General features: G+C 37.4%; 1 protein-coding gene across 2 annotated transcripts in view; it reads left to right on the top strand.

The window, feature by feature from the left end:
• Alcam (activated leukocyte cell adhesion molecule) overlaps nucleotides 1–23,839 on the top strand; it is a 214,112-nt gene that overhangs the window by 167,456 nt on the left and 22,817 nt on the right. For both annotated transcript variants that reach the window (XM_055593962.1, XM_055593956.1), the window contains exons 4-10: nucleotides 7,215–7,279; nucleotides 8,463–8,550; nucleotides 9,041–9,223; nucleotides 14,060–14,187; nucleotides 15,709–15,841; nucleotides 20,748–20,860; nucleotides 23,696–23,831. In XM_055593962.1, coding sequence (XP_055449937.1) covers nucleotides 7,215–7,279; nucleotides 8,463–8,550; nucleotides 9,041–9,223; nucleotides 14,060–14,187; nucleotides 15,709–15,841; nucleotides 20,748–20,860; nucleotides 23,696–23,831 — 846 coding nt within the window. The remainder of the gene's footprint in view (nucleotides 1–7,214; nucleotides 7,280–8,462; nucleotides 8,551–9,040; nucleotides 9,224–14,059; nucleotides 14,188–15,708; nucleotides 15,842–20,747; nucleotides 20,861–23,695; nucleotides 23,832–23,839) is intronic.

Genomic DNA, 23,839 nt, shown 5'->3' with positions numbered 1-23,839 from the left:
TTTCAAGTTTCTATAAATTGTGTTGAAATTATTGAACATCACAGTACTACCCAAACAAGTCAAAAACATTCCAAGTTATATTTAGAAGAATCATTTGTGACATTTTCCATTTTTTTCTTCTCTATAAAAAACTGCTATGTAGATAGCTAAAGTAAAAATCCAGTTGGTTTAATTTAATAAAATTTGTAAGCTACTTTAGACTGCAGAGGCTTTCTGTGACGGTGAAAACAAGCTTGCAAGCCACATACTGCTGGGACCCCTGCCCCCTGCTCTTCTGAATGTTGTTGAAAACAAAGCAATTCTCAGAAACAGAATTTGCATTCCAGGCTGTCGGCCAGAGAGAATTTACATGGCAAGTTACACACTCTTGAAAATGGCGTTGTATCTGAGAAACCAGGAAAGACCCTCCAAATCTATGAACATGTGTGGCATCACTTATGATCATGGCCATCCTAAAGACAGTGTAGGAACCTCGCTTCTTCTAGCACCGGCTGTGGCAGGGAGATTTCATCCTATGGCAAATGTATTTTTCAGTCACTTAAAAGTTACTGTCTCTCCTGTAGAGTTGCCTCCTCCCTTTTGCTCTGTGTGTGGACAGCTCCAATTACTCTGTCCAGTTTGCTGATCCTTCTGCTTGGTCGAATCTGCTCTTGAAGCTTTGTGCTTTTTCAGTTTGCCTTTATCTGACTTTTTATTGTCTGTTGTTCAATTTCTGTGTTTTTGCTTATGGTCATTAAAATTTACTTCCTATAAAAAAAAAAAAGTTACTCATCAACTAGTCCTCTGTTTCCTTGTATTGAATCACCTAGCAATGTGAACCCTGGATAGCTGCATCAAGTGTGGCTCCTGTGAGCTAATCTCAGATCAGCCTTCTGTGGACTGCCAGCCCCATGAGCAAAATCAAATTGGTTTCATTCAAGCCAGAGGGCCTGACTGATGACTTTACCTTCAATGTTGGTTTGTTTGTTTAGTTTTAAACTACAACTCTGATGTAAGAAATTATATCCACAAGCCAACCCAGGTCCAAGCAAGTAACGTGCCTTGTCACCACTAATCAGCTCTTGAATGGCATCAAAATCAAACTGCCCTTGCATTTAGAGCACATTTGAGAGTAATAAAACTGTTTGAAAGCAAAATTCGACCTTTGAAAGTTCCCAAAGATTCATTCCAATGATTGTGCAGAAGGCTCAGAGTTCAAACAGGTGCCCAGAGAGCCAAATGGCTGTCAGAGATGAGATGGAAAAATCTGTGAGCTAGTCACCAGAAAACCTTGGTCTCTCGGGGCTGCCACAAAGTTCGGACCTTGACAAGTCTCCACCTGCCTGGGGTTAAAATGACCTCTTGAGTAAAATGAACGCTTTATATTACATGAGAGGCTTTTCTCCACACCTGCTTAAAGCCCTGTCCAAGAACTAAAAAACAGGGTCTAGCATGGTAAGGAGCTGCTTCTATTAAAGTGATTGGAATGCTATTCACTGTTTCAGTGTTTTTACAGTAACCTGCTGAGGGAAGAAAAAGAAAAGGCAGCATCAGCCCTTAGGAGGTCAGATCTGACTTCAACAAGTATGGAGAACATTAAAAAAAAAGTCTTGCTTTTTTTTTTTAAGTCTTGCTTTTTTAAGGGTGTGAAACAGCTCTTGGTGAGCCTTCGAACACTGCAATCTTTTTTTATTAATATATTTTTATTAATTACAATATATTCATTTTGTATCCCAGCTGTAGGCCCTTCCCTAATCCCCTTCCAATCTCACCCTTTATCCCTTCTCCCAGTCCACTGATAGGAGAAGTCCTCCTCCTCTTTCATCTCACCCTTACCTATCAAGTCTCATCAGGACTGGCTGCACTGTCTTCCTTTGTAGCCTGGTAAGACTGCCCCCCAACCAGGGGGAGGTGATCAAAGAGCCAGCCACTGAGTTCATGTCAGAGACAGTCTCTGTTCCCCTTACTAGGGAACCCACTTGGATACTGAGCTGCCATGGGCTACATCTGTGCAGGGGTTCTAGGTTATCTCCTTGCATGGTCCTTGGTTGGAGTACCAGTCTCAGAAAAGACCCCTGTGCAGTCTTAATTGGCCCGTTCTCTGTGGTATGCTGTTGTTCTGTGGTATTACAAGAAAGCCTGTTTCCTGAACTTACTCCATCCAGGACTTGTCCTCAAGGTGTTGGCCAACGTGTGCCAGCACTACACATAATTTCACAGCTTCTACTTGGATATGACTCTTAATGCTTCATTGAATTGGAAAATTGAGACTCCCTCCTCCCTCCAGTAGAAATTCTTAAACCCCAAAATAATAAAGAAATAGTTTCAAGGGGAAAGAAATAGAAAGCAAGCTTTTAAACAAATACGAACTAAACTGTATGATACAGTTTGATTCTTCCATTTTGGGGAGAAATGAGGGGTGGGGAAACAGTGATCGAGGGTCTCACATAGATCAGGCTATTCGATAATCATACTATGTAGCCAAGGCTGGCCTTGAACACCTCACTCTTCTTTTACCTCCAAAGTCTTGGAATTGTATGTGTATCACTCTACTCAGGTCACTTTGACACTTATAATACTAAATCTACATTAGAAAAAAAAAGACAAAGACGACATTGTTCCATGGAGACACTAAGCTTAAGAGCTTGGGAGCTTGCAAGGAATTTGATTGTCAACAGGGACTGAGAACCTCACCTCGGCACAAACCTGCCAGGGCATTTGGCTCTGCTTGTTCCTCCACTGAGCTAGCCTGTATGTGGTTTATACAGGCATGCTAGGATACTGACTGCATCTTTATCTGTCCATTGGCGGGCCGGGTGCCCAAACTATAACTTTTAGTAACGTATTGATTTCTACATTTTTTTTTTCTGAAAATCAATATCCATAGCATCCACTAACTATATAGCCTGAGATTTAGAGCTAGAAAGTGGGGTATCTATTTTAGTATATTCATCCCTGATCAGTCCTTATCTCTGTCCCTGTTTCCTTCTAAGGAACACAAAGAGAAACTGGAAAAGCAAAGATTCTGTTTCCAAAACACTTGAAATTATGCAGCACTTTATATCTAGCTTAGCCTTTAGATATTTGTGGTAAGACTTCAAAGGAAATTAATGAAAGCCTGTGATGTCTTTAGTTAAAAAGAAATCATTTTAGCTTTAGAATTATATTTCATTGTTAAGAAACTGTTGTGTGACACATGATGCCAAAACACACACACACACCACACACCACATACACACACACATAGAGACTCACAAAGACACACAAATACAGAGACACAAACACATATATACACTCACATATCTACTCCACACAGAGACATATAAACATGCACACACAGTGACACACGCACAAACACACACACACACTTTCACATGTGACAAGCCACTGCAATTGTCTGGTGTTCCAGGGCTGACTATTTAATTTATTTTTAAAAACTTCTTGTCTTAACAGTTTTAATGTACCACCACATTGTGTCCCTATGATAGTATGTTCCTAGGTACTTCTGTTGAGACAGTTAGGCCAACAGGAAAGAAAAATATGAACTATGTCATAATTCTGTAATTAATACATGGTCAGCTGAGAGATTTTGAAGAGATTACTCAGAAATGTTCTGGAGCAAGCTTTGGCTTAATTTTAAATTAGTCACCTTGTTTAAATTAATGCTACCAGCAAATTTGTGGAGTTGCTTTTTCTTTCGATTTTATACTTGGTTATAAATACTTGAATCATATTAAGACATAATTCACATGAAGGTTTTTTCTTAAATGAAAACACTACTTAGCAATCAATATGCAATTTTGTTAAAATAGTATGTGTCCTTTTAATGGTCCTCCAACTAATATTCATTAATTGTTACAAGCAAATATAAAAGAAAATTACATAGAAAAAATGTGGTTAATACAAAGGGTTTGAAGCAAGAATATATGAGAAAATGACCCAAGGAAATAAAAGAGGTACTAATTATTAAATTGTCATTAAATCACAAAATTTACTGTGACTCCTTCAAAGAAAAGATGAATAAAAATTGCAGAACTAAAATTTAGGCATCCTTTCACCAGGTCTTATGTTGTTGTTGTTTTCTATAAGTTTATTAAAATAATCATGAATTTTAGACATAATTAATGCAAACAAGGTACTTCAGAAATTTGGCATACATGCAGTATTTGTGATTATGTGCCTATTGGTAAAATATTACCAGGTTTAATAAGAAATAAGAGATAAGTTTACCACATATCAAGAGGAAGCAAATAGGAGCTCAGTCTTTCTCCTGTTGTACTTTGTAATTGAAAAGTAGTAAAATTTGACAAATTTACCCAGCAAATTTGTATTCAGAGCCTATATTTGTATGATTTGCAAACCTTTCCACATTTTCCAAGCCTATTATTACTGAAGGAGAAATTAAATACCAGTTGTCTTTTCCTTTCTGTTAATTTTGACCCGTTTTTAAAAATCAGATAAATTAATTAACATGTTCTATCTCTTGAGTTTTTAAGGATGGTGTTGCTTAAGAATTGGCTTCTGCGTCTTAAGAGCTTTGGTTTATTTAATTAAGACACAAGAATTTTCATTTATTTAAGTATGCTGGGTGCATTCATCTCTCAATGTATTAAATGCTTGTCTTTGATAGCAGGGGTTCTAGGCAAAAGTCAATGTTTGATCAATAATTCAGCTTTAATTTGAAGAGTATTCCATTAAAATGCTGAGAGCATTAAGTTGTGTTAACATGTGAAAGATTTAACCTCCATGCCAAATGCTTCCCCCACAAACTTGTGACTCTTTTGAGGGGAAATTTTGTTAACTTTTTTCTAATGTTTAGTCATTTTCTTAACACTCAGTGACGTGGTTGTGGTTGTCACTTATTGTTTGTGTTAACCTTGGTTGTCTATGTTGTTCATTTGTATTGCTGTGATTCAGACTCTCTCTCATGTTTAGTTTCCAACTGCTACTATCATTGTGAAACTTCCATTGGCAGAATTATATTTCTAAAATTTATAGTAAATAAGCTCTATAACTCTCTAAGTAAAGTGTATGGGATCAACAAGCAAGGTAATTATATTCAATGTTCCAATACAAAGCAAACCTGCAAAGGGAAAATTAATATTAACATAAAGAATGTCACTTTGTCTTCATACATTCTAGTGATAACCATTTTGTAACTCAAAAGAGTTTTATCTTTTTATTCCTATTATAGTCTGGTTAGGTAAATCTTTCAACTGAACCCTAAACTGAATAGTAATAATACAAAATTCAATTTAGTTTAGTGTGGCAATCAAAACATTTGAAGACATAAACCTTAAAACTATGAAAGGAAAATGATTGGTTTCATGTATTTATAAAAATAATTCTACTATGAATGATAAGTCTATTTACATTTTCTATAAACTACTCAGTTGATCTATTGGGTTGGATAGTTGGTTAATTGTATTGTGACAAGGTTTCTTTATGTAGCCATGGCTGTGCTGGAACTTGCTTTGTAGACTAAGCTATCCAGCAGCCTCTGCATACAGAGTGGTAGGATTAAAGGCATGTGCTATCATGTCCAGCTTATTTGATCTGTTTGTAAAGTATAAAATTCATCATTTATAGAAAACCAGAAGAATATAAACTGTATATTAAGACTATATTTTAAAAAGTAAACTCAAAAAAGCAAACCTAAAAAAGAAAACCCTCTAATAATCTAATCGATAACTGGGCAAACAGAATAGAAAGTTCTGAGAAGTACAAATTGCCAATAAATATTAGATTAAAAGGTTTTATATTCTTGGCCACTCGGGGATTGAGAGCCAAGACTACATTAAGATTTCCTCCTATCCTAGTGAGAATGGCTCTTTTAAGAAATCAAACAATAAATTCTCATGAGTACAAAGAAAGGGACATTTTACACAGAGCTGGTGTGAATACCAATTAGTGGAGTCACTATGAAAATCAGAATGATGATTCCGTAAAGAACTGAAAACAGAACCACTGTAGGATGCAACTGTATCATCCTTAGGTATGCACCCAATGGAAAATTTGTGTTCAAATACAACAGAGATGCCTTCATGGCCATTATTATCACAGCACTATACTCAACAATCAAACTGTGGGTTCAGCTCGAGTGTCCATCATCACATGAGCAGATAGAAAATAAATATAAGCCTAAACATTATTACTCAGCAATTAAAAAACCAATTATGTTTGTTTTTGGAGATATTATGTTTGCAGAAAATGGAAAAATTGAAGGTCGTCATATTAAGCAAAATAAGATAGGCTCAGAGAGAGGAATGCTATATTTTCTTGTACATATGAAATCTATGCTTAAAAGTATAAGATTTGAAGGCATAGAAGGTACTTTTTTAATAAATAAAAGTAACCAGTACAGAAAATGACAATGGGGATAAATAAAATCAAATTTCATAATACAGCCATAAAAGAATGTCACAATGGAAGTTTTTGTTATATTGAAACATGAATATACACTAATCAAAGTAAAATACCTTAAATTAGTTTAAGAACTCGTTTCTTAAAGTTAATCAGTTGTTCTTGAAACAACTTTTGGAATTTGTTTATAGAACTGTCTGTAAATTCTTTGTCTTCCATCTCCCATTCCAAATTGGGAAGATTTTCTCATATTTTCATCATTTCACAAGGTGAGATAAGAGATAGATATTGGTTTATTTAGGAAATTGTGACAGGTATGTCACTACATAGTTTTTCTCATTCTTTTACTACCATGGTGTTTGCACTTCATTGTTCCCCTAGAAGCTTGTTAAAAATATAAACCAATAGGATTTTCCGTGGCGAGCCTGAAGGCTGCTTAAGCCTCAGAATGCATGTTTCAAATAAAATTCTTTGTGATTTAGATTCATATGTAATAACATCCTCAACTAATGAGTTGGAGGCCTTCTGCTCATTAATAAGAAGAAAGTACCCCTGGTAATCAATTAGAAGTAATATGTCCTAATTAGAATATTGGCCCATATTTATCATCGAATCTATATTCACTTCACAAAACTTCTAGAGAGCATTAAAGTATTTTATTCAAAGGCAATATAAGCACTTAAAATAATACATGAAGTCATAAAGCAAACATATGACAGGTTATACCTACTGCAATACATAAAACTCTTATTTGAGAATTATCCATTCTTTATCATTTTTGCTTTTGTTTAACATACACAGATTCTGTTTTTCATAATTATCTGTCTTTTATCTCTTCCAGTATACTTAAACTTTTTTCTACTTAACTTTAGAGCAACCATCTAAACCTGAAATTGTAAACAAAGCACCATTTCTCGAAACAGAGCAACTAAAAAAGGTGAGACCTTGTTTTTATTAACTGTTTTATTCAATCTAGGTGCCCCTAGATGCCCGGACAAACAAGAAGCACTTGCTATTATGGAGTTTAAACTGCTTTAGGTCCAATCAGAGAATTCAGAAAGTCACCGTGAGAACAATGTGGCCACTGTCCTTTTGATGATGACAGTGGACATGTGGAAGGAGGCATGGCCATTTCTCAAGAGTGAGTCTTTCTGGTGTGAATGAACCAACTACTCGATAGAATCAGTGAATGATACATGGACTCCCTACAGATCAAACACGGAGAGGTCTTTTCAACTAAATGAAATTTTGAGATGGGAAAGAGTGTGGTCTGTCCAGTAAACATTGATTTTTGATGTTTTAGAAACTTTGGGTGCAAAAGAGAACATGAGGAGATAAATCTAAAGAGGTAAAAAGTTCTGAGACTAGTCAAGACTTGTATAACATTTAGACTTTATTCTATTAAAGTAAATTACTGAAAGTTAGAAGTACACAGTGAGAGAAAACAAATACAACCAATCACGTTAGCACAGGAGGGAAAGGAAGTAGAATTGATAAGCAGGTAAAGATGGATTTCCACTTGTAAGCATATCAACTGAGTAATATTCTCATCCTTATTAACCAAAATACCTCAGTATTCCTTTGTTTTTATAATGAGGGGTAAGAGTAAGTTTTGGGGACCCTATTTAAACTTGGTGTTTAATAAATGTTTAATAATGTAGTCAAATCTCACTTGAAGACAGAACTGAGGATTATAGAACATGGCAAGTATTTATACTGTGAAATGAAAATGGAATTGGAGAGGTGCCACATTTTAACACTAAATGATTCTTTCATTTGAAGACATATGAACCATAGCAATAATCAATATTAATATAGTTATAATGTCATTTAGCTAATATTAAAAATGGATAGCATCAAAATGAATTTGGGAATGTCTTTAAATGGATGTGATTTTATATACAGTGGAAAGCTTTACTGTACATTGAAAACTGTGTAAGACTAATTTTTAATATAAAGCATTATTTTTATATATAAGATTCATAGGGTGATTTCTTAGAGTTGGAAAATAAATGGTTCAAGGTACTTCATTTCCTGAAGCACCATATTCTGGGCCTTCCATGTTGAAACAAGGATTTGAAATAATTTTCAATGAGGAAAGTTTCCTTTGCATTTTTCAGTTAGGTGACTGCATTTCAAGAGACGGTTACCCAGATGGCAACATCACATGGTACAGGAATGGAAAAGTGCTACAACCGCTGGAAGGAGGTGAGTCTGAGGCAGGCAATGAATTTCTGTAGCCTGTTTGTATATTTTATGGGTGAATCATTATTGAATGATTAGGAGCTGTCTGGAATCGAACATGCTGCCCCTTCTCTATCGACAACTCTACACTTCAGTTACGTTGCATGCCCCTGAACTCACTGGGTGATTTTATTAGATGTCATTTTATCCCTTGTGTGGAAGAGTCAAAAGTAGAGTGGGGTGTTTCTATATGTGGCATATTCTAGAAGTTAATTAAATTGAGTGGGAGATAGGATTTCAGGATTCTATTTTTGCCTATGCCTCTGATTCACAGTTTTGAAATGACATCTTACCTAACCGAGTGTCAATTTACCCCCCTGATAATGACAGTTAGAAGGACAAGCTCACATCTCAAAGGTGTTGGGATATTTAATTATGGAGTGTGTGTGTGTGTGTGTGTGTGTGTGTGTTTTCAGTGAAAGATCTTATCACTGATGTTCCTTACTTTCTTTAGAGGTGGACATATTTTTTAAAAAGGAAATTGATCCAGTTACTCAGTTGTACACCATGACTTCATCCTTGGAGTATAAGACAACTAAGGCTGACATACAAATGCCGTTCACCTGTTCTGTGACATATTATGGACCCTCAGGCCAGAAAACAATTCATTCAGAACAAGCAGTCTTTGATATTTACTGTAAGTAATGGATTATGCAATTGTATAATTTTAATATATTAAAATAATATTCAAATACTTTAAATCTTGGAAATCCTAATCCAGTCCTCCTCACAAAATTCTGATACACAAGTAAACTCTTCTTCTTTGGACAACCTAAAATGCTTATCACTTAAGAATAGGCTCAACTTCCTACTTTATTATTTATGAATATGTGTTCTGCACTCTATGAGGTGCCATGTTCCTTAAAGATTTGATCTATAAACTGACAAATTCCCTCCAATACTCTCCAGCCATAACATATTGCCGTGGGTTTTATAGGAATTCCTAATGACTTCTGAGCTTTTAAAAAATAATGATAATACTGGGCAACTACTGTCTTATGACTGACTAGCTTTCTAAGTTTAAAATTACCCAAGTGAATCTTAAGACTTGGGAAATTGGCTTCTGCAAGAACTGGTTTGTATGTGAGTGCCAGGAATAGAGAGAGGTTAGTGGCTGGATCCTTGAATTCACATGACAATGGCACAGTAATATCATAGGCACACACGGGAAGGATTTGGCATCAAGAAGACAATACAGGCACTGCTGAGCTTCTTGACGACAACTCAAAGTAGCACATTCAAAGAGGTTGTTCTTCCAGCTGAGAATGAAGACACTTACATCAAAAGAAAATTGTCAGTATGAGGTTACAAGTGAGGAATGTCACAGAAACAGAATGGTGAGACCTGAAAGGTCAGGTGTCCAAGGACAGTGATTCTGGAAACTCTTGAACACATTAGTAGAATATGAAGGACTTGCTAGAAAACAGATTACAGGACATCACTCAAGTAAAGTGATCCAGCAGATGTGAAGATGTGCTCCTTCACAGTGAATTTATTATAGAAATAAAACAGTAATAATGTTTGATGATACACGGGGCACATTTGGGAAACCAGTATTACAGGGAGACTTGAGAAAAGAGAAAGAGGTAATGATAGAGGAGGACATTCAGTAGAGAGAACTAGATGAAAGAATGCAACCCGAGAGAGCCTGAGAATGATGCATCGGTCCTCCCCCAGTTTTGTCTTTGTGTTCATGTGATTTCTGCCTCTGGTACTCACTTCATACACCCATCCCTGGTTCCCTGTGTTTCCTGCAATGATTGCCAAAATGGTGTTTCAGAAGGCTTACCTCTCTCTCTGCTCACCCAGCACAAGCTGCTCATCATGTTGCTTCCAGAAATTCTTTCAGCTTCAGCATCCCTGCTGTGACTAAGCCTCAGAATGCTCAGATTCCTCTTCCTGCACCTGGCTGCTGGATTCTCTGAGTCTGTCTTAGCCGCAGTAGCTCACCATGTGTCAACCTTCACCACCACACTTGACACACTGCTTTCCTTTCTACTGCTCGCATTCCTCTGGGAGAACAGGATTCCCCGTGTTTCTCATCGCCCTGCCTTTCTCATGTAGCAAGCCCCAACCTATTTGACTTATTTTTTAAAACATTGCTCTCGAGGGAATTCAGCCCCTCTCAGATGCTTCTTCTGCTCACACATGTAGGTTTTGCCATCTGTGCAGTGTGTAATGCAATCATCTGAATTGTTAAATTTGGTTTTTCTCATAAATGGATAAAGTTCACTGAAGGGAAGAGCACAGTGTTTTCACCTTTATGATCCTTGAACATTACTTATATAACACTGGTGCTAAACTAATAAGTCTTTGACTGGGTGGAAGGGTAAGTGAACAAATAGGTATGTGGAAGAAAAAAATAGAGTACTTTTGTTGGTAAAATACAAAAATCTCACTTGATGTAAATTCTAGATAACCCTGTGTACTAAATTAGGGAATATCCATTTCAAATACCTATGTGTAAAAAAAGTATGAATGGTTCTGAATATTATTATAATAGTCAAATCATTGTCTTATAAAACCATTTTAGAGGAAATAGTTATGAAAGTGTAGAAAAATTTGACGGCAGTATCTCAGGTATAGGTTAATAGGGCATAGACTAGGAAAGTACTAAGTGTGAACAGAAGGAAAGAATCAAATGTAAGATGTACTAAGACACTAACTACTGAGACTTGGTGCTAGACTGAGATGGAAGAGGCAACACAGAAAGAATAATGGGAAGAATGACTTATTATTAATAAGTAGAATAACATCTAAGTCTGGGACAAAGGGATAACAAGTGAAGATCAATTTTGTTAGGCATGTAAAAGGCTACCCAGAAAGCTACCATAAAATGCAAATGCATTACAATAATCCGCTGATCATACTTCGGTTCTTCACCTCTCTAGTGCAGAACTGATTGACAAGGAGTGCGGATACCTCAGTCAGGATGATCTTTTCTAGATCCCACCATTTGCCTGCAAATTTCATGATTTCCTTGTTTTTAATTGCTGAGTAGTATTCCGTTGTGTAAATGTACCACACTTTCTATATCCATTCCTCAACTGAGGGACATCTGGGTTGTTTCCAGGTTCCCAGAAACAGAAAGACACACATAGTATATGCTCACTTATAAGTGGATATTAGACAGATAATATAGGATACACATACTAAAATCTGTATACCTAAAGAAGCTAAGCAAGAAGGAGGACCTTGGGTAAGAAGTTCAATCCTCAGTCAGAAAAGCAAATGGGATGGACATCAGAAGAGGAGAAAACAAGTAACAGGACAGAAGCCTACCAGAGAGGGCCTCTGCAAAACTCTACCCAGCAGTGTATCAAAGCAGATGCTGAGGCTCATAACCAAACTTTGGGCAGCCTGCAGGGAATCTTATGAAAGAATGGGGAGATAAAAAGATCTGGAAAGGACAGGAGCTCCACAAGTAGAGCAACAGAACCAATAAATCTGGGCCCAGGTATCTTTTCTGAGACTGATACTCCCACCAAGGACCATGCATGGAGATAACCTAGAACCCTGCACAGATGTAGCCCATGGCAGCTCAGTCTCCACGGAAGGGGAACAGGGACTGTCTCTGACATGAACTCAGTGGCTGGCTCTTTTATCACCTCCCCCTGAGGGTGGAGAAGCTTTGCTAGGCCACAGAAGAAAAAACTGCAGTCAGTCCTGATGAGACCTGGTAGGCTAGGGTCAGAGGTCTTCCTCCCCTATCAGTGGACTTGGAAAAAGGGCATGGGAGGGAGGGTACAGTTGGGAGGGAATGAGGAAGGGAGCTACAGCTGAGATACAAAGTAAATAAATTGTAATTAATATAAAAAAGAAAAATTAAAATAATTTTGAAAGGAAAAGAAAAGAAAAGAAAAGAAAAGAAAAGAAAAGAAAAGAAAAGAAAAGAAAAGAAAAGAAAAGGAGTCCAGAGAAGGGACATTGAAATAGAAGAGGAAGTCAGACATATGGCTCTGGGTATCCTCTGTCAGCCTTGATCAGAGACTCAGCACTGTCCCAATCTAAGAAAGGACCATGTTAAACCATGAACCTGATATGCATTACAAAAACAGTTGTGATGAATCCCACAACTTTATGCATCTAAGGTGCACTAACAAATAAAGGAATGGAAAAAGAAGAGGTGCAGGCAGGAAACCCAGAAATGGCAGCTGTCAATGGGATGCCAAAAGCAAGCTTTGTTCACTTCAACTCCACTGGATCCTGCTGGTTGGAGAGCTATCTGCAACAAATCCAGAAATAAACACATGTAATAAATCCCTAAGCAGTGTGCAAACCTCAGTGTTCAGTCTTAGGGCATGGCAATGACCAGTGTCCACACATAGATTAGTGTCAAAAAAGCAGTCTACAACAACTTTTCTAAATTTTCCTCTGCAATTTAATTGTAGGCATTACATGCATGACTGCAAGAAATGGAGAAGGCTTCTCAAACAACCTATCAGTTTGACTTTACTAGCTAATAATAAAATAGGTCTTTGTCGATAGAGTATTTTGTTCACAAATTTGAAAACAGGAAGATATCTCAGTCACTACTCATTTTTGTCTATCTTTTTAAATTTGTCCCTCATGGCATTACCCAGCTATGTAAATCATGAATATTGGAAAATCAATCATTTGTAGACCCACCGCTACCTGTTTCATTTTCTGTTTCCTAGCTGCTGTTCCACAGTGTGCAGCATTTAATTCATTTGGCATTTCACTATTGAGTAATAGTGTGTGTTTTAAAATACTCAATATCTCTGTTTTTCTGCAAAAAATAATAATGTGTAATTAAAGTTATATCATGGCTTGTTTTAAAGAGCAGGATAAAATTACAGCATATTTATGATCCTGATGACTATATAGAGATCTCGGGCTCAATTTCTGTCCTTGTCCATCTCTGTCTCTGTCTCCTTAAATATCTCTCTCTGCCTCTCTCTCTCTCTCTGCATGCATATGTGTTTATGGAGTTAATTTTTTTAAGTAGATACATTCCAAAGTAGATGCATGCCAAAACACTACTGGTGTTGTTTAGCTCATGTCTCTTAAATTTACTTTTATTATTGTATAGTAAAACTGCAATGGTATCCAGTAGCTTTAGTGACTTTTCTACCTGATTTAGCCCTTCCAAGCTATAAGATTCATATAACACCATTCAACTCCCTTATAATGAAGTCACACGGTGAGATTGTTCTACTGGTCTTTTACACATAAAAATAATTATAGTCATTGCCACCTCAGTTAAAGGCATTTTGCTAAGAAGAAATTGATTTTTATGTAACACGGTTCTTTGTAGTTTTCTCTTACCAAGATTAGTACTTGGTATAGCAAGTGGCTATTAACTTCAATCCCTCCATAAAAAGATACATTTAAGTAATTACCATTACTAGCTTCTTGAGAAAATTGTGTATAATTTAGTCATTTACGTTGTATGCACAGAGTAATTTGGTACTTGACAAAAACGGTTAACTTCTGCTTGTGACTCTTGCAGATCCCACAGAGCAGGTGACAATACAAGTGCTGCCACCAAAAAACGCCATCAAAGAAGGAGACAACATCACTCTTCAGTGCTTGGGGAATGGCAACCCGCCTCCCGAGGAGTTCATGTTTTACTTACCAGTAAGTGCTTAAGCATTAGCTGGACTTGACTGCTATCATTGTGTCCTATTGTCTGGATTCTAACTGACATGAACAATTGTATGTACTTGGGTAGCTTAAGTGAAAGGAAAAAAAAAAGTGTTATTCTTGGGAACAGAAAAAAAAATAAAGACAGTAAAAAAAAAACCACCACCTGTAGAATGTCCGTTGAAAGCTTCTGTGGCACCAATCTTCTCTTCTTTCTTTTTTTTCCCCCTCAGTGTTTAGAGAGTTCAGAGACAAAGAGGAAAAAAGAAGCAACCACAGGAAAGCATAATTGCAGAAACTCATGGTACAATCACCCAAATAGGACACAAAATCTGCTCTTCAGAAGTAGATCACTGCAAAACTCTAAAGGGGTGATTGCAAAGGGACTAGTATGGATGAGGATTAATGCAAGGGCTTCTCTGAATACACTCAGATCTTTTGAATCAAGACAGTTACACATTATAGCTTAGCAGACAGCACCGTTTCCCCTATTAAATATACACACTAACATTTTTTTATTGACAAATAAAAGTTTTGAAGCTGAGTTTTCACGTTGGCTATTAGGGTTGACAGAGCCGAACTCATGATCTAGCTTTACAACTAGTATCTGCCACTTTTCTTTGATGCTGGTAAACTCTTGCCATCTCTGTATTTGCCTTCCTTCATTTGCTTTACTTTCTTTTAATCATTTTCTCCTTTTTGTTCGTTAGCTCTTGCTGCTTTTCATTCTTCTTCACACTTCCTTATTTCTGCCTATCATTATTTGGATATATGAATGACTTTCCCATCTTCTTACTTGCTTTCTCTGTTCCTCTCCTGTCCTCTTCCCTCCCTCCCTCTCCCCTTCTTTTTCTCCTCTCCTGTCTTCTTTTCTCCTTCTCTCTGTCTCTTTCTCTATCTCTGTCTGTCTCTTGTCTCTTTGTGTCTCTATCTTTCTCTTTTTCTCTCTCCCTTCTTCCCCCTCTCTCTCATACATGAAATGACACCCAGGGTCCCTGCACATGCCAGACAAGGTTTCTGCCACTAAATTACACCCCCATTCCTTGGTTCATTAAGAGATAGTCTGAACTTGAACTCACTATACAACTCAGCCTATCCTAGAACTCATAATCCTCCTGCTTCGAAATCCTGAATGTTGTAGGTACATACATGTATCCAAGGCCCAATCAATTTTTCTTCTAGAACTTCTAAATGCTTTTATCTGTGTTGATAAGGCACAGTACAAGGATATTGATGTTTTAAAAATCTGCTTTAAAATTTAAACTTAAGCTATGCTCTCAAAAAAAAAAAAACAGATGGCATCAATACAATGAAAAACAGCTCTTCAAACTTTAGAACCAAAATATAAATTGCTTCTCAAATCTTTGTAGAATGAATTTTGTTTTTGTCTAATTGAAAAGTATGGTTGCTTTTTTTCCCATATCTGAAAAAAAAATGGCAACTTCCTCAAGAATTATAACCATTTTCATTGTAGCTCCCAAGTATAACCATCTAACATTTTGCCTCCACCCAAAGGGGCAGCCTGAAGGAATAAGAAGCTCAAGCACTTATACGCTGACAGACGTGAGGCGAAATGCCACAGGAGAATACAAATGCTCGCTGATCGACACAAGAAGTATGATGGCTTCAACAGCCATCACAGTTCACTGTAAGTCACCTACTCAGGACCTGCGTCACCTCAAAGGCCTCTAATAACATTAGCTGGCTAACAGTTCTAAGTTCAACACTATCTTTCTTAAATAACTTGGTGCCATCTTACTCAGTTTAAACACCATTAACAGCTTTCGTGCAGGTTACCACTGCCACGCTGAAGCCTTGCAGTACGGCATGAAGCCTTGAAGTCTGGGAACTGCAAATCTGTCAGTGGTGAAGCCCTTCCTTCTAAATGTCTTTAGTCATGAGTAACACTAAGTAATATTCATATGAACCTTAAATAACTCATTATATATTTAAATATATGTAGACAGAATGTATAAATATATGTATAATATACATAATTTATTTTATGCAGTTCTGAAGATGGATCCCAAGGCTTTGTACATGCTAAGCAAGCATTCTGCCACTGAGCTATTCCCCCAAGCTCTATTTATATAGTCTTGATATTAACAGGATTTGCATTTTTACCAGGGAGAGTGTAGATTATATATCTCATTTTTAAATTACAGGGTACTGTTAGCACTCAGATCCATGCATCATAAAGTCACTACAGATTCAGCACTGGAAGCGGAAGTAGAGGTGACTAAAAGCCATTTATTACCTAAATTTATCCTATGCAAAAGGATAGTGAATTGGCGGAAAGAGAACCTCTTTAGAATCACCTTTGAGTGACACCTTTATTAAATTTTGATCTGCTTGGAGGATTCCAGATGCTTGGAAATTCTATTTCGTCTCTGAGAATATGTTGAGGGGGTTGGGGGGAGTGGAGGCAGGGAAGATCCATTAGGAACAGCATGTAGGAGATGGAGAGATGGCTTAGTGTGAAAAGTCCTTGTTCTTGCAGATGACCCGGGTTGATTACAGAACCCACACAGTGGCTCACAACTATCTGTAACTCCAGTCCCAGACGACCCCAACTTTCTCTTCTGACCTCAGAGGGCACCACACACACATCCATACAGGCAAAACTCTCATCCGCGCAAAACAATAAAATAAAGAAATCTACAAAAAAGAAAAAAGAACAGCCATGAAGTTTGAGTATTTAATTTTGTAAATCATGAAAACACATATTTTAACATATCAGAGGCTTCTTTAAAATAATGATTTATTTTTTATTAACACAATCACCTGTGTCAATAAAACTCACATGCTGAATAGAACTCCTAAATGTTTTGCATGTCTGTGAGTCTTGTTTGGAGTTACAGGCTGAATGAACCTTTCGCCAAACAATGCAATCAGAAAGATTTCTCCTAGAAATGATCTGCTGCAGTCCTGCAAAGCATGAGTGGTCTTTTTGCTTCGTGTTTTGTTTTGTTTTGTTTTGTTTTGTTTTGTTTTGTTTTGTTTTAGGTAGATTAAGCAATAGAGAAAAGGAACTGAAGGTCATCAGAGAGAATGACCTGCAGATCTAGTGCAGGATCCTCTGTAGCACAAGGCCTTTGAGGAACTGAAAACATTTGTAAAGTTTAAGCATGGGACCTGGGCTATCCATTGACCACATCCCCTGAAGGCAAACACCACGCATTTGTCAAAAGGGCTCAGTAGGGAACAATATGGAGGACATACTGTTCCCATTCAGTCAGAGTACAACTCGATGAGACAGAAGAGAGGAAGGAAGCAAGGTCGAAAAACATTCAAGGAAACTGCCATAAGCAAGGTGCTCTGCTGTCTATCTACAATGCTTGGAAAACATGGAAGCAAGGAACCAAAGTTTAGAGGGAAATTCAGGAATATACACTGAAGAATAATACAGCCAGACGGTTGCTTGTCATTGTCTGATGTTGGATGTGCACCCTTGGGAGCCCTGTGGAAACAGTGAAGTGTCGAAAACTTCTAACAGCCAAGCTTTTTGTAGGTCTCTTCTGTCCTCATGCTCAGGATTGAGTGTGTCTGCCATCAGGTGATAGTAGGAAAACAGTGACCTCTAAGTAGAACAATAGTGCAATTTTTTTACTCTTAGGACCAGTCAGTCATGGGACCATTATCTAGCCCTGTTCTGTAAAGGAAAGCAAAGAAATACAGCCAACAAATACAAGTGCTTGTGAATAGTCATCTGGTAACCTTGTCCATCATATCTTGAGGCTAGTTACCTATGTTCTAGTTCCTGAGTCAGATGCTTATGTTTAAGAGATGTGAGGTACATGGTATCTTAAGAGTGGAGAGCTGTCCCATGTATGGCATGCAGAACAGACAGGGAGGACTTGACCACACACTATAAGGAAGAAGACTTGGTGGCAACCACATAATGACTGTAAAGATAGTCTGTAACAGAAAGGAGAAGCAAACAGAATATGGGGAAAGGTAACTGAAATTTAGTGCATTTCATTAGATCCGACTGTATTCTGGTTTTAACAGACTGACTGTAACATTGGGTTCTAAGGCCTGAATGTCTCCTTAAGAGCTAAAGAATTATTATGCTCATCATCATTATATTCTACATTAAATAAAAACATGAAAATTATATTTCCCATTCATCTTTGCTGCTTTTCCAAAAGCAGAATTTGTTTCTCGACGGAAAAGCAGCATTCATATACACAGAGGGGCACAGAACAGACCTCTTAATGAGAGCATATTTCTACAGATCCTGAGTTACTGTTAAACAGTTTCTATTCTTCTGCCACATCTTACAGACATAGATTTCTCATCAGAAACTTCAAAGTCCATCTTTAGCCTTTAGCATCTTATATCCTCTCACTGACACGTTCTTCACTCCACAAATAAAGGCTCCTAAGTTTCTCTTTTTATAATTTTCATAGAAACATAATTTATACATACACACACACAATCTAACAAAACCATTTTTTTCTTTTATTAATTATTTTAAAATACTCACTTGTATCCCAGCTGTAGCCCCCTCCCTCATACCCTTTCTCATCCCCTCCCGATCCCACCTTTCCTCCCTCTCCTTCCATGCTCCTCCCTAAGTCCACTGAGAGGGGAGGTCCTCCTCTCCTTCCCTCTCACCCTAGCCTATCAGGTCTCATCTGGACTGGATGCATTGTCTTCCTCTGTGGCCTAGTAAGGCTGCTCCCCCCTCAGGGAGATGTGATCAAAGAGCCTGCCACTCAGTTCATGTCAGAGACATCCCCTGTTCCTCTTACTAGGGAACCAATGGGCAGCTCAGTCTACAAAACCACTTTTTTAACAGATGGTGCAGCTATTATTATTAGTGTAAATTAGAAAGTATGCTTCTTCCATCACTCATTTAATAACCGTAACTCTGAGCCTTGATGTATCAGGTCCTGTGACTATATCAGAGAAAATCAAGGCATGGTGAGTACTCATGCTTAACGAAAAAGACAACCATTGAGAATGCTATTTATAGGTTGGAGAGATGCCTCAGTCAGTACATAGGTTACTTCACAATTATGAGAACATGATTTCCTATCCCCAGCAACCAAGGGGGGGGGGGGGACATGTATTTGTAGAAGTCTACAACCCCAGAACTTGAGAGAGTGGATAGTGAAGATGAGAATCAGACAGGGCACTGAAACTCATTGGCCAGTCAATGTAGACAAACTGCTAAGTTTCAGGTTCTTTATTAAAGACTATCTTCAATAAAATTGGATAATGAAATAGGAAGACAACTGATTTGACACCTGGCTTCCATATGCACCTGCACACAAGTGCATATACACCCATATGCGCACATACACACACATACACACACTCACAGGTCTATTACCACATCCATACATCATACATATTTCTTTTACAAAATGGCACAGGAAATGAAAGTCAAACTGCAACAAAAATCATTAAAGAGAGACAAGAGGCACAAAATCACTTCTGGACTCACCTTAATTCTGTAGTTTACACACACATTCTACAAATCCCAACCAGCAGTGCAGGATGACACAGCAGTGAACAGCCTGCTGCATTCTCTCTCTCTTTTTTCCCACGTGGAAATGTTTTTCCCTATATTCCCACCTACCAAAGCACTTAGTTGTCAAGAGACTACAACAATGCAGTGTCTCATTTTCAAAATCTTTCTGCTTTAAAACACGGTTGGGTTCTATTCTTTTTACTCATTTGGTCTCTGCTTGTGCCACTACTTAATATTTCAACATTGAGTTCTCTGAATGTGTAAGAGGTTTGTTACCAGGTTCTGAATTCACAGGTGAGGCACTCAAGTAGACTACATGTTGCCTCCATCCTTTTGGGTCAAGTCGTCGTTCATGCACAGATCTTCCATTAGTGCTTAGAACATAGTTGTTGTATGACAAAATTTGTTCCATTGATTTGAAGTTTTCCTACAAATCATACTCTAAGATTTATATTTTAAAAGTCATTTCTTACCTTACACATCCTTAGATATGCTTATTCTACGTATTTTTTTTTTAAATTATCTGTTGAAAGTGTACCCAATAATAGGTCTTATTCAACATTTCAACTGCATGGAAAATGGAATAGCATTTTAGAAATAATTCAACTATTTGTCAATTTTCTCTAAAGAAACGTATGCACTATCTGATAGTTTTTCCATTTATCACCTGCTGTCTAAACATATGTGATTTTCTTCTGCAATGTCTTATCAACTCTCTTTCATAATACTTACCTACTCATTTTTATTTCCTTCCTGAAGTGAAGTGATTTCTTTTTCTTAAGGTGATAGTTCCCTAAGAAATATTTATATGCACCCCAAACACCAATTGTGTTAACTGAAAATCAATGCAAAACATTTAGATTGACCATATATTTGTCCAAGTTGGCATCAATGCTAACTTGTAAGGATAAGCTGAATCATCTACAGTCTAGTTGCTTTACTCACATAAGTCTGTTCTGATATTCAAGTACAGTTGGAAAAAAATTTTCCATTTCATCTTTTCACGTCCAAAATATTGTTACTCTCCTGTTTTCTTGTAGTTTTTATTTCAAGCAGTTTTTCTGTCTCACAGATTTGGATTTATCCTTAAACCCAAGCGGGGAAGTGACCAAACAGATCGGTGATACCCTGCCTGTGTCCTGCACAATATCTGCTAGTAGGAATGCCACCGTGGTGTGGATGAAAGTAAGTACAGATCCTCCCCTCCTGCCCTCTTTCTTAGAATGCGTTCTTTGAGGATTCTTCCCGTGTCTTGTTTTACATCTTAATCTGTATATTTGCACTTGGCTTGTAGGCTCTTATCCATCTGCCGTTCACTCCTCTTCTCTCTAGTGTTTTGTCAATTCACAGTCGATTGCAGAGGCGCTCAGCTGCACTGTAACATCATTAATGGATGGACTGAAGCATAGCTTGGTGCATTGCTTTATGATTACATAAAAAAGAGTGATCTACACATGAATGCACACACACAAGTACACAGTTATGTGTTTAAAAGACGAACCTTTTGGAGTACATTTTAACTGACATCCTTCCTGCAGTATCTTTGTGGGAAATACTGCTGGTTCATTATTTTTCCCATCATTTATAAGGAAATTGAGGCAGATAGATCAGAAAACTCACAAGTAGATAGAAACTCAAACCCAGGCTTTCTGGATTATGAGTTGTTCTGTAAGCCAAGCCAAGCCCTTTTGCCTCCTCTTCGGTATCCAGACAACTTTTCTGTCTCTAAAAGCAGGTTCTTTGGAATGACAAGATTTTTGATGCTAGAGAGGCCCTTTTACTTCTAAAACATTCTATGGTCTTGTTTGGGAATCTCCTGTGTAAGCTCATGTAGTCTTACAACTCTACATAAAGACTGTGGCTTGGGACCCGGTCATTTGTACTTTTTTTTTTTTTTTTTACAATGAGAAAGGAGGATATGTATTTGGTGCTCTGAGTTCAGCTTGTCCTTAAAGCGTAAGTCCATGACTATGGTATCACTATTTATATGTTCGGCTAGTGTTTTCTAACAGACAGAGTATAGCATGGACCATGGACAGGAGCACCCAACTAGAGAAATTCAGAGAAAATAAATATCCACATCATTTGAAACAGGGGTCTAAAATATCTTTATAACAATCATGCAGAAATTTCTTACTAGGACTTCTTCTAGATAAAATATTATTGCATAATCCTGTTTTCTAGTCTCAATGCTAGATACTCAATGTTATTCTCTGTCTCTGTTTCTGTCTCTGTCTCAGTCTCTATCTCTCTACCTTTGTCCCTCTCTCCCTTCCTCCTTCTTTTTCTCCTCTCATCTCCTCTCCTCTCTGAAACAGTCTCCCTATGTAACACTTACTATCCTCAAGCTAGCAGTGTAGACTAGGCTGGCCCCCTGCCTCAGAGTGCTGGGATTAAAGGTGTGTGCAACCACACCCAGCATTCTTTCATTCTTTGAGCAAAGTCTTTTACTTTCTCTTAGGCACAATCTTATCACAATTTGTTTTTCTCTCAAGTAATTACAATGTCACTCTTCACCATCCTTATTTAACATGTACTATTCATAGTACTTAACAGTCACAAATCTAGACAATTTATAAGCAAGTAGAATAGACAATGACTGTACAAACTTGAATAGGTGTTTTATTCAAGAAAGAAATGTAAATGTAAATGCCTGTAATTCCAGCAGTCAGGGAGGCAGAGGCAGGTGGATCTCTGTGAGTTCCAGGCCAGCCTGGTCTAAAAACTGAATCCATAACAGCCAAGGTTACACAGAGAAACCATACCTCAAAAAAAAAAGAAAGAAAAATAAATAAGTCTGTACATTAAATATGAAATGCAGGCTGTTGCTCTTATTGGTTGAAGCATAACATCAGTATTGCATTATTCTCATTCAACATTTGTTGATGGGGAAGCAGGCAAAAGAAAATCGTAGCATACAAAGACCCAAAATCTTAGAATTCTGTCTTTTCTGCTTTTTCATTTAAATTTCTAAAAATATGATTATCTTATGATATCAATTAACTTTCTAAAAATACTAAATATTACTTCCCTTTCTTTTTAGAAATTAGAGTAGTAAGGTTTTCTTAATGATTGCATTTTTCATACCTTTTGTCATTTTATAGTGAACCCCCAGTGTTGATAGCCACTCAGATACAATAAGTTTTGAGCACTTATGCCCAGCACTGTTTAGGTTCCATGAATGGCTTATGGAACAGTCCTAACACAGTAGTAGAGACTGACAATTGAGACATTTACCCAATATAAACCCATTGCACTATTCATTGGGTTATATCCTCAAAACACTTAGAAACAGTAAGAAAAAGACCACATTTCACCCAATTAAAGGAAACTCAGTCTGAGAAAATCATGAACTTGTTCCGAATTACCAACACTGAAACAGGAGTCTCTGAACTACAGCTCTACTTGGGTTGACTCCAAGACTGCAAAGGATAAGGAAAGTCTATTTTTGAAAGCATCTTACGGGCTTATTTTTAAAAGCATACATTATATATACATATGTTAGACACAGAATAACAACTTTGGGTTATAGAACACATACATCTAAAGTCACAATTGTGGCAATGGATAGATAGCTCAGTAAGAACTTATGTGCTTTATTCAACACCCAAGAGTTTTGTGTGAATCCCTAGAACCCACCAGCTATTATGGTGAGTGTCTGAAACCCAAGAATTGGGGTCTAGAGACAGATTGATCCCAAGAGCTTCTTAAGCAGCCAGTAGCCAAATGCAAGTTTCTGTATTGGTGAAAGACCCAATCTCGAGACAATAAGAAAAAGGATAATATAGGAAGGCCCCGGATGATGTACACTGGTCTCCACACACACATGCACAGATGTAGGAATCCAGACATCCAGGTGCATGTACCACATACAAATACCTCACACTCACACCCACCACACAGAGAGACACACACATACAAACACAATAACATACACAGTAATTGAAAATATAAATAAACAGATTTACAAACAAATAAAATGCATGCTCTCTGAAGTAATTGTGCTCTACATTTAACCAGGATAACATCAGACTCCGATCAAGCCCATCATTTTCTAGTCTTCATTATCAGGATGCTGGGAACTATGTCTGTGAAACTGCTCTTCAGGAGGTTGAAGGACTAAAGAAAAGGGAGTCACTGACACTCATTGTAGAAGGTAGTGAA

This window comes from Psammomys obesus, unplaced genomic scaffold, assembly GCF_907164565.1.
Source record: "Psammomys obesus unplaced genomic scaffold, mPsaObe1.curated_primary_1811, whole genome shotgun sequence".
Classification (NCBI taxonomy): Eukaryota; Metazoa; Chordata; class Mammalia; order Rodentia; family Muridae; genus Psammomys; species Psammomys obesus.
The sequence above is the reverse complement of the archived record's forward strand: the minus strand, read 5'-3'. Positions and strand labels throughout refer to the sequence as shown.